Consider the following 14,611-nt stretch of genomic DNA (forward strand, 5'->3'; position numbering starts at 1 on the left):
TTTTAAAATGTGTTATAAGTCTTTTTCATATATCTTATTTAAAATTTTAATGTGAAATATATTTTCACATGACATACAACTATTTTAAAAGCTATTATAGAATAGTCAAATTAGATAAACCTAATTTTATTAAAAGCTATAGAAATATGTGAAAATCTCTCTCATGTATATCTAAACTAATTTTGTTAAAATAAAAATACTATTTAGTAACAGGCCGATAATCCATACTTATAAGAGTAATAAATTTATAATTGCGGTGTGATCGAAATTTACTTAAAGGCAAACCATGCCGGTTCAGAGGTTCATCACTTATTAGTGAATGTGAAGGACAAACATAGTTACCAGAAACGTGGTACGATCCAAGTCGCTAGACGGGTACGGATACAAGAAATGATGCTTGTAGTGTATCCGATACGGTGGGGGGGTAGGCTTAGTTGGTACGATTAATTCGATTCAAGATACGATTGAAAATTACATCCGAGTCGGTTATATAAAATACATACAAAATTATAAGGCTTTAATTTTAATCGGAAAGAAAAAGTTGTTCTTAGATTAGTAAATAGATCCAAAAGTGCATAAGAATAACACTTAGTAAGAAAAGAACATTATAATTAAAGTTATAAAATGAATTATGCAAACTTTAAAGAACTAATTTTATTGCAATGTTAAAGAATGTATAGATTATAATTTTATATAATAAAATTTTATATTATATAATAATTTAAAAACTTACGCTAGATTTTAAAATAGATAGCAATTTTATCTATAACAACTTTTAAAACCTACTAAATTGTAGCATTATCTATACCTAGTTAGATAGATTTTTATAAAATCTACGGTTAATTAATTTTGATACGCCTCTCTCATCGACTCAGATCGCGTACCCAATCGATCCAGAACGAAAACGAACTCCGATTGGGTACTAGCGATCTAGATCGAAGATCGGTGGGGGACTTAGCGAATCTGGTAACTATGAGCACAAACAAGAGAAAGCTTGTGCTTTTTTATACAAGGTGCTAAAAGCAGCAAAGGTAGAAACTGCGAGAACAGCAAAAACAGAGCAAACAACCCCGTCGTCCTTTGATGCTGTTAATCTTTGGTGCTCTCTTTCTTTTTATTCTCTTGCGGCATCTGTCATTGCCATTGCCACTTTTGTTGCACGGTATGGTAGTTGACGACGACAAAAAGATCATTTGGTTTACGGGACATAATATAGTATTTTAATTTGAAGTCGTGTTCCATGGGTGTTTGATTCGATAGATAGATTGTTGCTGTTTATTTTGCATATTTGTAGCTTTATATTGTTTTGATAGAAGAAGAGATTAAACAAAAAATTTGTGTTCTCAGCTGTGGTTATGAACAGTGTAGTTAGAATCGTACGGTTCTCGATACGAATCTTATGATTCATATCGTTTTTCATCCGTAACGGTTTGAATCTTATAAAAGAATCGAAATTGATCTAGAATCGTGAATGAATCATTTGAATCTGTCTCGAATCGGTCGAATCGATATGAATCGAGAAGATTAACGATTCCTAGTTAATACAAGTTTTGAATTAAAAAAAAAGGGAAAATCAAAGGAAAAGGAAGAATAAAAAGAGTAAGAAACATAGGAGGAAGGAGAAATTTTATTGTTTTATTCCAACATCCTCAACAAAGGCATTTTATACCATCTCTTCGTCTTTCTTGACATTCTTCTCTTTTTCTTTTAAATTCTTTATTATAATGTATGTGATCAACTATTTTAATTATTATAAAAGTTTTTTAAATTAGTGATTATTTAATTAATCTTTAAATTTGTTATCCAAAAACAAATTCAAAGATTAATTAAAAGATAATGCTTTTCTTTTAATTTTAATATCAAATTAATTTGTTATCTTAAAACTCTTGTTATGGAAAGAAATCTTTTTAATTTAAAAACTAATCTTTGACATAATTTAATCTTTTTGTGATTATTCTATTAATTTTTAAATCTGAACTATTTTTGAAATAACTTATGTTTTTTTTAAATATATATAGGTTTGCTTAATACTTGAAAATGTCTTCTAAGCTCAAAACAGGATCTCAAACTAAGAAAATGTCTTCCAAACTAGTTTATATTTAATTCATGACTTAGAAATTTTTTTATTTTTTTATTTTTTATATAATCATGTTATATATATATATATATATATATGACTTTGAAATGTTGAACCGAATCTTACGATTCGATTCGATTCACGATACTCGATTCACAAATTTAGAATTTCGATTCACGATTCGAATATCGATTTGACTACCTTGGTTATGAATTTGTTGTTGTTATCTGTTGCAGTGAGATAGAAAAATGACTTTGGCATTGATTGAGAGCTTCTAGCCTGTGGCATCACAAGATAAGTTAAAGGAATTCAAGAAAATAAGGATAAAAAAAAGGAATTTCTATTAGTTAGTTGATGTAAGTAGCAGAACTCATCATTGACTTTGATGGAAATATTGGTAGCTTAGTACTTGGTGTGGTATTTTTAAGCAAACCCAAGAATCTATAGTTATCTGTACTAAAACCCTAATCTAATGAGTAGTTATGTTATGTTCTAGAGTAGGCAGGGTAATCTGCCATGAGCTGATTGGTTATGGATTGATAAGTCTGCCCTAAGCCAGCTGATTGAAAGATTATGGTATGTTTGGATTGAGGGCCGACGAGGGAAAGTAAAGTAAAGCGAGGGTTTTGGAGTGTCAGAGTCGGCCCTTCCCTCGTTTGGATAGATTTTTTTAATTTAAGGAAGGGAAAGGAATGGTTAACTTTGACCTTCCGAAACCCCTGTTGGAAATATAGTACCACATCGGTTGTGTAATAGAAGTGTAATGGGTTTATATATATAGAGCCCATATAGGGCTCACTAGTATCAAAAGTATAAAATCTAACAACCCCTTTTTTCTGGCCCCCCGATTTGGGGTGCTGGGGGAGGGAGAACCTCGTAAAGATTTTAAAATTTTTTAAAATACCTTATCACCCTTAATCTTTTAAATTAATTATATAACACCACTTCATAAGTATTTTTTATTTAATAATAAGGGTATAATTGGTAAATCATATTATTATATATTCTTTCCTTTTCCTTTCGTAACCAAACAAGGTTTATTAGAGAACTCTCGTTTCCTTTCCCTCCATAAAATTTGTCTATCCAAACGAGGGTTGAACCCGTCCTTTCCTTACCCTCACTTTCCCTCCCCTTCCCTCCCCTTACTTTCCATTCGACTTTTGAATCCAAACACTACGTAAGAGATATTAACTATGTATTTGTTGGTTTTGTTCGTCATTCTTATGCTTTTGTTTGTATTTAATCCTGTATGTATGCATTTTCCAGTTCGATATTGATGGCTTTTAGAGGCCGTGGACGAGGTCGTGGACGAGGTGGAGGTTTTGATACCCGATTGGCCAGACATGAGCCTTACATCCTTTTCCCGGTTAGATGAACTGATATATAAGACACTTTTACATGTGGGCTGTGTTGGTCATCTTTTAGTTGTTGCAAGACTATATTAAATTGTGATAAATTCTATTATTGGAAATTCATTTCAAGCAACATAGAACTGTTCAGTAAATTCCCTATTTTCACAAACACGATACTTGAATTGTGCTTTCGTTTCTACTTACTGCTTTTTAAATACTAGCTATTGGAAAATTATTTGTTACCAATTGTCAGTGAAATGTGTTAGAATAAGACTACATGGAATATAGAGAGAATGAAGAGAGGAAGAAGAATTAGATTCATGTAGTGATGTATACAAGTATATATAGACACAAGAAGTAAAAGGCTAAAATGGGCTATATAGTAATGGGCTCTTTAACAAAATGAAGTTATCTATTTTCAAAATATCTTCTGAATGGGTAGTGAAGGAATTTATTTATTTATTTATTAGGGAATTTCTTTGAATTGTTCTTTGTTCTACACACACACACACACACACAACTTTTTATCTAATGAGCCAATGAGCAAATTTTATTATTGCTTTCATTTTGTATGGTGCTTTTTGGCTTGATGAAAATGCATATTACTATGTTAGGGTTCTAAACAAGAACTGTACACCATGTAGGGTAGGAATTATTATTTTTCCAAGTATGAACTTTGATCTGTTATTTCAGTTTAATGTATGAATTCATTTGTGTGTACCTTGTCAGATGTATCTTAGTTAAAATATTCTAAAGTCTGTTGAATGACAATTAAATTTTTATATAAGTTTCTTTTAGTTAACCAAACAGCCAAAGCTCTGGAGTCCATCTAATCAAATCAATGCTCTTGTATTCCTTATCATGTTTGCTGCCTGTAGATTTAGTATATTATCTTCAAGCATCTGCACAATCTGTTGTTTTCACTTTTCCTTACCCTTGTAGAACTTCTCTCTTGAGATTCTTCGAGTGGCGTTCAACCTGATTTATATTTCATAGTTATATGCAGGAGAATGTATCACTTCCAGATCTGCCAAACGCTGAAGCTTTTACCAATGAAGAAAGAGTTTTGATAACTGGAAAAATCAAATTGGAATATTTTTTTGGAAAAGCTTCTTGTTATCATTTGGAAGAGGGATCCCTAAAAGTCGAGTAAGATTGGGCACAGTGAGTGATTTCACCATCATTTTTATGAACTTTTTGTATTTAGATATTATTTTATATTCCAAAGTTGCCTTATTAGTAAAAGAATTATATATACCTAGAGCATGATAAATAATTTCAAAATATGATGTATACCTCTTGCTGAAATAACTGATTTTACCTTATCAAAATCCCAAATGTGGAATGCATTTAACTCTAGCCAAATAAATGCCATGGACTACTATTATTAGTTAATAATGATCATGTGGTCATTATTAAAACACAGCTGCTATCTAGTTTATCTGTGTGCCACTAACACCTTCAAAAGACGGAAAGATTTTTGTGAATCTTGGTGATCAGTTGGAGGTTGTGAGCAATGGAATTTTCAAAAGCATTTTGCATCGAGTTGTTGCTGATGAGAATGGAAGCAGGCTCTCTATTTCAACATTCTATAATCCCTGTTGCAATGCCATCATTTTCCCAGCACAAAAACTTGTGTATCCTTCCCACTACCCGCTTCCATGACTAGCTTAACTACTATGTCACTAAAGTTAGGAGATATTATCATGGTGTTTCCCTCTTGGAGTAATTATTCCCTGTCACTATCATAAGTCCCCTTATGATCCCCTTATGATAGTAATCATAAGGGACTATCATAAGGGATTAAATAGAGTTAGTAGCCTCTAGCCGTAATAGCTATTTCATAATCATAGTCATTTCTCACGGTCAGGGCAGTACCAATCCTCCCGCAGTCAGCAATGTTAAATCACTTCGAAGGTCAATTATTATTCACATAATAAGAATCGATGATATTATTTGAATAGTGAAGTCTTGGAGCATGATATGGGTAACCCTGTTCATGAGGTAGATAATGATAATATGTTTACTTTACAAGGCACGGCGATAATATGAACTATCATAGTTAAGGATATGATAGTGCGGTGAGAAATTCCCAAAGTAAATTAAGTAATATCTTTCTGATTCTGTGCTGTTCCCATTCCTAATATGATGAGGAATTAGTATAATATCTACCAATACTTATAAATTGATATGAACTGGTGTCTTTAAGAACCAAACTATAATAGTCACTCATATCCTGATTAATATTTACCCACATATTATACTAACATAATATTCCACATATTGTTGAAATATGAATTATCTTGGTGATATGAACATTATTACCAGCTGTGATTATGTTGGGGTATTGATACACGTAAGATATCATGAGCATTATACTAGCAAGTATCTCTTTAATTTAAGTGCTACCCATATTCGACCAATTTATACTGTTATATTATAGCCAAAATAGTATCAGTAAGGATATGTAAGTAGCAATTCTAGCTGATGAGTAATGCATAATATATAGGGATTTAATAAAGTCGGCAGATTAAAAGAATAGTCACTTCATTCAGTGGAATTATGTTTCCTCATGTTGAGCTGTGTCATTTGTGGATCACTTTGTAAGTTATGCTTTAGATAGTATGTAAAATGAAGTGAAATTAATTTTCATGATTGCTTTTTTGTCTTTTTGAAATAATCTATTTTCTCCCTGCTGAAAGATTATCTGCATCTAAAACAAAGAGGAACTGGGATTAGGAAATGTTTGCTTGTCAAGTTTCTTCTACATGTGATTGATTTGGGTGGAAGTAAAAGAAGCCATGACATGGTTGTGAGCACCTATTGCCGTTATAGCATTTCATAATTGAGTGTAAAAACATATTAAAGAAAACATGAATTCCTCGTCACAATTACCTCTACCTGTGCAGATTTGCATCATAACTTATAGTGGTGTTCATCTTTGAATAGGGATCTTGATGTTGCTGTACAGAACGTAGAAACCTGATCAAGCTTACTTGATGTCATGAAAACCTCTAATGAAGTTTTCTATGCCAGGAAATTTTGGGATACCTGTTGTCTTTGCTTGTTGCATGTTTCTCTCTTGGTCTGGATTTTTGCTGCTTCCAATCTTTTATATCATATGTTTTTTTCGTTGATCTTCTATTCAGAAAGTCAGGATAGTGATAATCCTAAGAGAAGAGCACAAGTAAAACGTGAAGCTCTTTCGTCTTATTTGAAGCTCACTTCATCAAACTTTCCTGCTGAACTGATCCACGGTATATGGTGCTGTTATCTAACCGTCTTGATCCAATTTTACTTGTTAGCCATATGTTATTGTGCTAAGTAATGAAGTCTTCATTTGGAGATTTGTTAAGTTTTTCTTCTAATTTGCAGGGTCAAAATGGCTGGAGTCTGATCGCAAGAAATTGCGGTGGGATCAAGGTTCAGGTTAGCTTAAAATGTATTTCATGATTTGTACTAGAGGGTACCAATAGATTCCCATTCTATTATTTTTTCAACAGAATAATGGCATCTTGCATTACTTTTCTGGAGTTTTAAAAAATCAGGCCATGCGCCAACAACAGTGAAGATTTTGCCGCTAATGTTAAGATTAAATCGAGTAGATCAGCTCCTAGTTATTTATTGTTACATAATTCCTTCGGCTGCTATTATTTTCTCTCTAGAAAATTTTTCAAATTGTTATGTGCATGCAAGACTTGGCGGATAGGATGCTTTCATATATCAGAATAGAATGACATCACATAGAAGACTTTGGATCATAATGATGTCAATATTGTGAGGAAATTTGATACCTTGTTTCAATATTTGATTTTTTTATTTTTCTTATTTCATTTTATTTTTTCTTGTGTATCAGGTAAGGTTTCTGCTAACCTTTGATGTGGTCAGATCTCATAAGATGTATCCGTTGACTAATCCTGACTATTATTAAGGATTAGAATATTTCTAATCTTGGATTTCGTGAAGATGATACTCTAGGGTTGTTATTTAGTTTTCATGTTTTAAGTGTCTATTATGATGACTGTTACACAAGTTCTTTGCTACCCTTTGCCTTTATTTTGTTCCCTTTTGTTTTTTATTTTACTTTAGTTTTTGATCGTTGAGCTTGGCCTCATTGGATTATAGTGCTCTCTCTTTATCTATTTATTTTAATTTGGATTCATAGGTCTTTACAACTAAAAATGCTAGTGATACGTATTTTAATTATTTCATTTATAACAGTTTTCCATCTTATTATTTTGATAGCCTCTGCCTATGATTACCATCCCTTTCGGTGTCAGCATCATGAAATGATGCCATTTTCATTAGTAGTATAGATTAGTTATGTATATCATGTTCTTTCTTATCACCTCATTTGTTTTTTTCCCCCTCTTTTCAAATTTTTAATTATCGCAATATTGAATTGTTTTTACCAACTCCAAAGGAATGGTCTAACTCATCTTGGATTCCCTTCAGATGAGAGAAAGTTGGAAATTTTTGAAAAGCTCGAAGAAAGAAGCAAGGTAGCAATGAAACATAGTATCTAATTTTTCTACATCTTTTATTACATCAGGGACATGGTCTTGCTTTAGATGTTTCTATACAGTACATATAAATAAAGAGTGCGACATGCCTTGGTAGAACGAAAGTTTTTCACTGAATTTGCATTTTGACCTGTTTAATTTTTAACAAAAAGAGTAGTGGTTATTTATCAAAGTTGTTATAACCTCATCTGAGATCCTTTAATTAAGTGTATTGCTTCCTTTTTTTTTTCTTCTTCAGTATGTTGAATTTGATTTAAAGATGCCACCCTGAGAAATGTAGGGACATAATGAAAAAGATGCCCATGCCTCGGAAAGAAAAGGTGAAAGTGATGATGAGGGGTTAGCAGAAGGAGAGGCTGAAGAAGAAAGCAGTGAAGATGATTATAATCAGGTACCAATCGACCAGTGGCTGTATGGCTTTCTGATAAAGTTGTCATATTCATTTTGTTAATGGAGTAAAGCGTTCAGCAGTCCTGTCATCATTTGTCTTATATTACTATTGTTATTTAATGATTCTAAACTTGGTTGTGATTTTGCTAAACTGTGATGTTTGGTTCTCAAATGTATTTGCTTTGTTCGCACGCATCCTTTCCTTTTGCATGCCACTTTTATTTCTACAAGGTCACATTAGCAACTCTGATTTTATATAAAGATGGGTGACCAACTTTTCTACAGAACGTAGACTTTGATGATGATGAAGACGATCTGAATATGGAGGAAGAAGCTGGTAAGTATTTCCGTTTTTGCTCAAGGCTTCTCATTTTGCAATAATTATGTACTCAACCCCCATTGGAAGAGATTGCTTCTGAATGAGTGCGTTATCCAGTATTTTTCACAGTATTCCTCTGAACCTATAAGATATGGTAAATTACATTGAGTCTGCTTTGCCCATGATAATGATCATGAAGAAAAGATTCCCCAAATGATTGTTAATTTCGTTCTATTAGTCAAGAGGTTTGTACCTCTGAAAAATGAGCTGGCGATGCAGATGAAGATTTCTATGAATAGAAGGCTGCTGCTCCCTTAGGTAGATTTTGCTCTAATGTCTATTTTTTCCCAGCCATTACATCAGGTCTGTCATTTTCTCTAGTAAAAAGTTTTATGGTGTACCTTTAGAAGTTTCTAAAGCTTTTGATTTATTTAAGATTGACTTTTCTGCTCATGCTACCCGCTAAGTTCATGCCATCTATCTGTAGAATTGTTTTTTCGGGTGTGTTTGGATCGAGGGTTTGGGAAGGAAAATAAAAGAAAAGGAGGGTTAAAGAGGGCTAGGCCGAACTCTCCTTTGTTTAGATAAACCCTTTTAATTTACTGAAGGAAAAGGAAAGCTTAATTCATGATCCTCTAAGACTCTTTTAACCTTACTTTTTCTAACACCTGATTTTGGGTGTCAATAGGGAATAGAGAACTTTAAAAATTTATAATAAAATTAATGATCTCTATAATTAAATACAAATCTTATAAATAATTAATTACATAACCTCATCTTGCTTTGAGAGTGTCCTCGATTCACGCGACTATACAAGAATCTCGAAGATATACTAATTACTCAAAGAATCGTGCAAGTCTCATAGACTCTCCACTATGTTTCCCCTCGTTTTTGCTCACAAAAAGATACCTTAATCATCACAGTGGAAATTCCAAATCAATCCACAAAACAAAATGTAATCAAGCATAAAATAAATATATATATAGAATTTTATTAATTTTATAAACCACTACATATCTTTTAAGTGATTTTAATGCATTGAAAATTTTGAACATTTAATAGTTGGCGACGTTCGTTCCGAAAGTGATGTGGTTTATACAGTGGAGAAGTGAAGAGTACGTACCACTTAAAGTTAGAAGTGGTATTATTTTTAGTATTTAAAGTGGGAGAAGTATGGTGTTTATTTTGCAGAAAGTGATCTGTTTGTTTTTGAGTAATCCACTTTACTTCACTTCTAGTGTTCGTTGTCAAAATGTGAGATCACTTTAGTAAGGAGTTTTATATCATGTTTTCCAAAAGCAAAGTCCCAAAATAATAAATGACCAATAAGATAGGTATTTTGATTTTACAAATTCAAAAATGTCATGTTAAGCACTATTTTATTTTAATTTACGTTTATGGTTTTGGATTTTAAAGATAAGATTAAATTTAAAATTGTGACTCAAGGATATGGACGAATTGCAATATGTATCCTAGACTAATTTTATTTGAATTTTGCATGATATTTATTTATTTATTCGGACGGTAGAAAGGGCCACACGTCTAGAAAAGAAATCACAGCCGTCGATTGCGCTCTGGTTCCCCAGCTGTCAATGCCAACATGGCTGTCGGCGCTAGTCAACGTCAGCACACGAGGATCACTGTACACGTGCAATGCATGCCAATGGGTCCTGACAGCCTGTCCTCTTTATTCAACTCACTCCCAAACTTTTATACAAATTACGAACGTACCACGAAATATCAGTCTTTTGATGGACGGTGTTGAGATTGAATGCAGGGTGAGAGATATGTGAATCACGTGACTGGCTTCATGTCTTTTACTAACTTTTAACTCAGGGAGACAGATTAAAACTATTAGTATCTTCTTTGAAATCGGTGAGTAAAAGTTCCGAGTCGTCCGGGCATTAATCACTTTTTAACGGTCCTATCAATCCATTACTAATATAGATTGTACCACAAGATTTCTCATCTTTCCATCCATGATGTAAAAACCAGCATTAATTTTAAATTTTAAATTTCATATTTATTAATTTATTTTGATAAATAAGTTAAAAACAAAAATAACCAATTATCCAAAAACATTCATAACCATTTATAAACAGTATTATATAATAATTATGTATAATAAATTTATAAACAGTAACTATTTAATCGTTATTTACAGATGTAGATAAACATTCTAATAAATTTACACAGATAATTAAATTATTTAAATATATATATATATATAAATTAAAAAATTACCGTAGAGAGAGAGAGAGAGAGAGAACGTGCACGTGCGCAACGCATATAATCACGTGCCATCTAGAAGTAATAAGTGGGTATTCTATTCATGTGAAAACGAAACAGTTAAAAAAGAGCAATGGCAAAAAATCGTAAATAGAGTGAAGGTTGAGGGCATTATCGTCACCTGATCACCGTCTTCTTCACTACTTCACCTTCATCTTCACAAACAAACCCTATATCACCAGCTTCGTCTCCATTGAAGGAGCAAGCAACAATGCGCATCCACTGCTGCCAATGGCCGCCACTTGCTTTACTACTACTCACATTCCTTCCTTCTTCCTCAGAGGCTCACAACATCACCAAGATCTTAGCCCAGCACCCAGAGTTCTCCACCTTCAACCACTCACCTCACCATCACTCACCCTCGCAACCGAGATCGACCGCCGCCTCACCATCACTGTCCTCGCCGTCGACAACTCCGGCATGTCCTCCATCCTCGCCAAACACTTCACTCTCCCACCCTCAAGAACGTCCTCCGTCTCCACATCCTCGTCGACTACTACGGCGCTAAGAAACTCCACCAACTCACCGGCGGTTCCGCCACCGCTTCCCTCCATGTTTCAAGCCACAGGTGACGCTCCCGGTACCTCCGGCTACGTCAACATCTCCGACCACCACGGTGGCAAGGTCTCCTTCTCCGCCATCGACGACGCCGAGGGTGACGCCCCCTGCGACCCCTTCTTCAATGTTCGTCAAATCCATCAAAAGAAATGCCTTACAACATCTCAATCATCCAGATCTCCGCCCCTCTGACCTCCCCATCGCTGAAGCTCCGGCCGCCGCCCCAGCTCCGATCAACATCACCGAATCCATGAAGAAGAAGGGATGCGGCCTCTTCGCGGATCTCCTCCCTCTCCACCCCGACGTCGAGAAGACCTTCGAATCCAACGTCGACGGCGGCCCTCACCATCTTCTGCCCCATCGACTCCGCCGTCAAATCATTCATGCCTAAATTCAAAAACCTCACCTCTGAAGCCAAGCAATCTCTCCTCCTTTTCCATGGCTACCCCGTCTACAACTCCTCCAGGGTCTCGAAAACCAACAACGGCTCTCGTCCCCACCTCGCCACCGACGGAGGCGGCAAGAGCTTCCGATTCACCATCCAGACCGAAGGCGCGGATATCACTCTCAAGACCAAGGCCATCACCGCCACCATCAAATCCACCATCATCGACCAAGATCCATGCGCCATTTACACCATTGATAAGGTTCTTGAGCCTCATGAGTTGTTCAAGGAGGTGCAAACCGACGCTCCGGCACCGGCGCCGGCTCATGCCGCTAAATCACATAAGGGTAAGAATGCCGCCTCCCCACCGGCTCCCGCCGATGGCCCTGACTCTGCTCCAGCTGATGATAAGGCCGCCGATGACACATGCCGGTATCGTCCTCAGCTCCGGCCGCTTCCTCACCGCCACCGCCGCCGTCCTCGTTGTGTTGATGGTTTTAGGTTTTCCTTTCCTTTTTGTATTTTTAAAAATGGGGAAAAATGAGAAGTTATTGATTTCATGGAAAAATAAAAAAGAGGTGATGAGTGACGTCATCTCTTTACATTTCATGTAGGATTTTGGGATTTTTGTGGTTTTGTATTTGTAAAAGCATGCATGGAATTTGTAGTGGCTGCTGCATCTAAATTGTGTTGTAAAAAATTTATTTATTATTTATTTTTGCATTGTTATTGTATAATAATTATTTAGATTTTTATTTTGTTATTAATAATCAAAATTGAGTAAATATTAATGGAGAGGTTGGTGATATGGTGGGACTGGCCAACTGGTTTTGTGGAGGATGAGCACATGGAGACATGGGAACTCTTTTTAATAAATAAATAAATAAAATATATTTTATTTATTTATTTATTTATTTTAATGTGAGGGAACCATGGCATTTGGATGGTGGTGCCGGCACCATCCTTGTTCCGAATAATGTTTATTTTTATTTGATATTTTCCCTATATTGAGAAAATAAATTTTTATTTTTTTGAAAATATTTGTGTAATTAGAGAAAATACAAAGAATGTTACTCCCATAGTTATTATACTTGTGTCAGCTAGCTATGTGTGAAACAAGACATGCAAATCATGTCTCAATTATGTCTTCATGGATTTGCTTTCTCACATTATTATAAAATATCATAATGGTACTGTATTTATTTGCAATAATTAGGTGTGTTACAAATCTACTCACTTGTGTTTACTACAGGTGTGCTATTGCATTCCCAACTAATTTGTTTTAAAATTAAAATAAATAGGGAATATAATTATATCTATGCATACATATCCAAGTAAAATTTATTATTTTGCTCACACAATTTATTGGATTGTCAATCCATCTTTATCATTGTATTTGTCACACTTAATTGATTCATTTTTAAATTATTCAACACATTGAACTCTTTCTGATAATTTTACAAATTTGAGTTAGTAGGTATTCTCATAAGCTTTCAATATATTTCATTCCGCTCTAATTTTTATAAAATAGAGGTTTATTTTTTAATTTTTATTTATAATTTCTTTCTTAAAAAGCATTCTAAGTTTATGAATACGTGAGTAATTTATTAATTTAAATCTTGTTGGAATTAACTACATTATTTTATTTAAATTTTATTTAAATGAACTATGATTTTATTATGAATATCACATGTTTTTAAGTATTGTGGAAATCAATATGGTGTAGCTTTTTAGGTAATGTTGATATTAATATATTGTGTACTTTTTACTCATTTAAATTGCTAGGATTTGAAATATGTGACGTTTTTTTTTTTTGGAAAATTACTGTTCACCCCTCGTAATTTTCAAAACTTCCCAAAAACCCCCTCCTACTTTTACACACTCACCTGAGCAAATTTCCGCATATTGGTTTAACTTCCCTTTACCCCCACCGCTCACTCAAATGGTCCATGTCAGTGAAATCCCATTTTTGCCCCGAAAATGCTGCGAAAGGAAGCCAAATCACATCAGCTGCTCAACCTCGACGGCTCGCTGCTTCGACTAGACAATGCCAAGGAGTTACATTACATCTGCTTTGTTCTCCTCATTATCATACCCCGAAAATATATAAATCGGTTTCCGAATGTAAAAACTGAAATCGATTTCCATCGGATCTGGTCAAGTGCACTTCATCTTCAAAATGAGTCATGAGTCATTTTATCGTCGAGGCGCAGTACGTGCCATCGTTGCCTTCTCGCTTATGGTTGTCAGAAGTCAGACGACGAGAAGACATGTAATCACGACGAGTTCATTTCTGTCAGAAAGTTCTTCCTCTGCTTTATGGTTATCTATTTGTGATATTTTAAATAATGTTTAACTATTTGCTATTATCCGCTTAAATATTTTACTAATATGTTTAATAATTGTCATATCCGCTTTAATACTTCCCATCTCCGCTTAACATTATCTTATACATGTATAACTATTCATAAACGCTAAATTCTCAAAGTCTCGCAGAAAACGGTGATCTTTTTCGTTTGATCCAATCGCCGTACGCTGGACGCTGGGCGTAAGAAGTTACGAGTATCCCACATGAAGAATTAACGAGCGACATTAATTCTGCATGACGGTAACATAAATTTCCGAACACCCTGCTCGTCTCACTCACCAATGCCCGGCCACGCGGCGCTTAACTTTTTCTCCTGACACGAAGAGTCACCGCTCGTGGACTTCTACACC

The 14,611-nt window shown here is 34.5% G+C and overlaps 1 protein-coding gene and 1 pseudogene across 1 annotated transcript; both read left to right on the plus strand.

The window, feature by feature from the left end:
• Positions 1 to 5,412: 5,412 nt before the first annotated feature.
• LOC120265109 (ribosomal L1 domain-containing protein CG13096-like) lies at positions 5,413 to 8,975 on the plus strand. Its single transcript, XM_039273017.1, has 7 exons — positions 5,413 to 5,416; positions 6,579 to 6,686; positions 6,805 to 6,858; positions 7,885 to 7,931; positions 8,233 to 8,343; positions 8,628 to 8,679; positions 8,941 to 8,975. Exons 1-7 carry the CDS (start codon positions 5,413 to 5,415, stop codon positions 8,958 to 8,960), a joined length of 396 nt encoding a protein of 131 aa, XP_039128951.1. The 3' UTR covers positions 8,961 to 8,975.
• A 2,186-nt stretch (positions 8,976 to 11,161) lies between these two features.
• LOC120265110 lies at positions 11,162 to 12,577 on the plus strand (annotated as a pseudogene).
• The last annotated feature ends 2,034 nt before the right edge of the window (positions 12,578 to 14,611 follow it).

The sequence above is a fragment of the Dioscorea cayenensis genome, chromosome 7, assembly GCF_009730915.1.
Source record: "Dioscorea cayenensis subsp. rotundata cultivar TDr96_F1 chromosome 7, TDr96_F1_v2_PseudoChromosome.rev07_lg8_w22 25.fasta, whole genome shotgun sequence".
NCBI lineage: Eukaryota > Viridiplantae > Streptophyta > Magnoliopsida > Dioscoreales > Dioscoreaceae > Dioscorea > Dioscorea cayenensis.

Coding starts and splice junctions, on each gene's coding strand:
- LOC120265109 (XM_039273017.1), top strand. Junction 7,932..8,232: donor AGCTCGAAGAAAGAAGCAAG/GTAGCAATGAAA, acceptor TGAGAAATGTAG/GGACATAATGAAAAAGATGC. Junction 8,344..8,627: donor GTGAAGATGATTATAATCAG/GTACCAATCGAC, acceptor ACTTTTCTACAG/AACGTAGACTTTGATGATGA.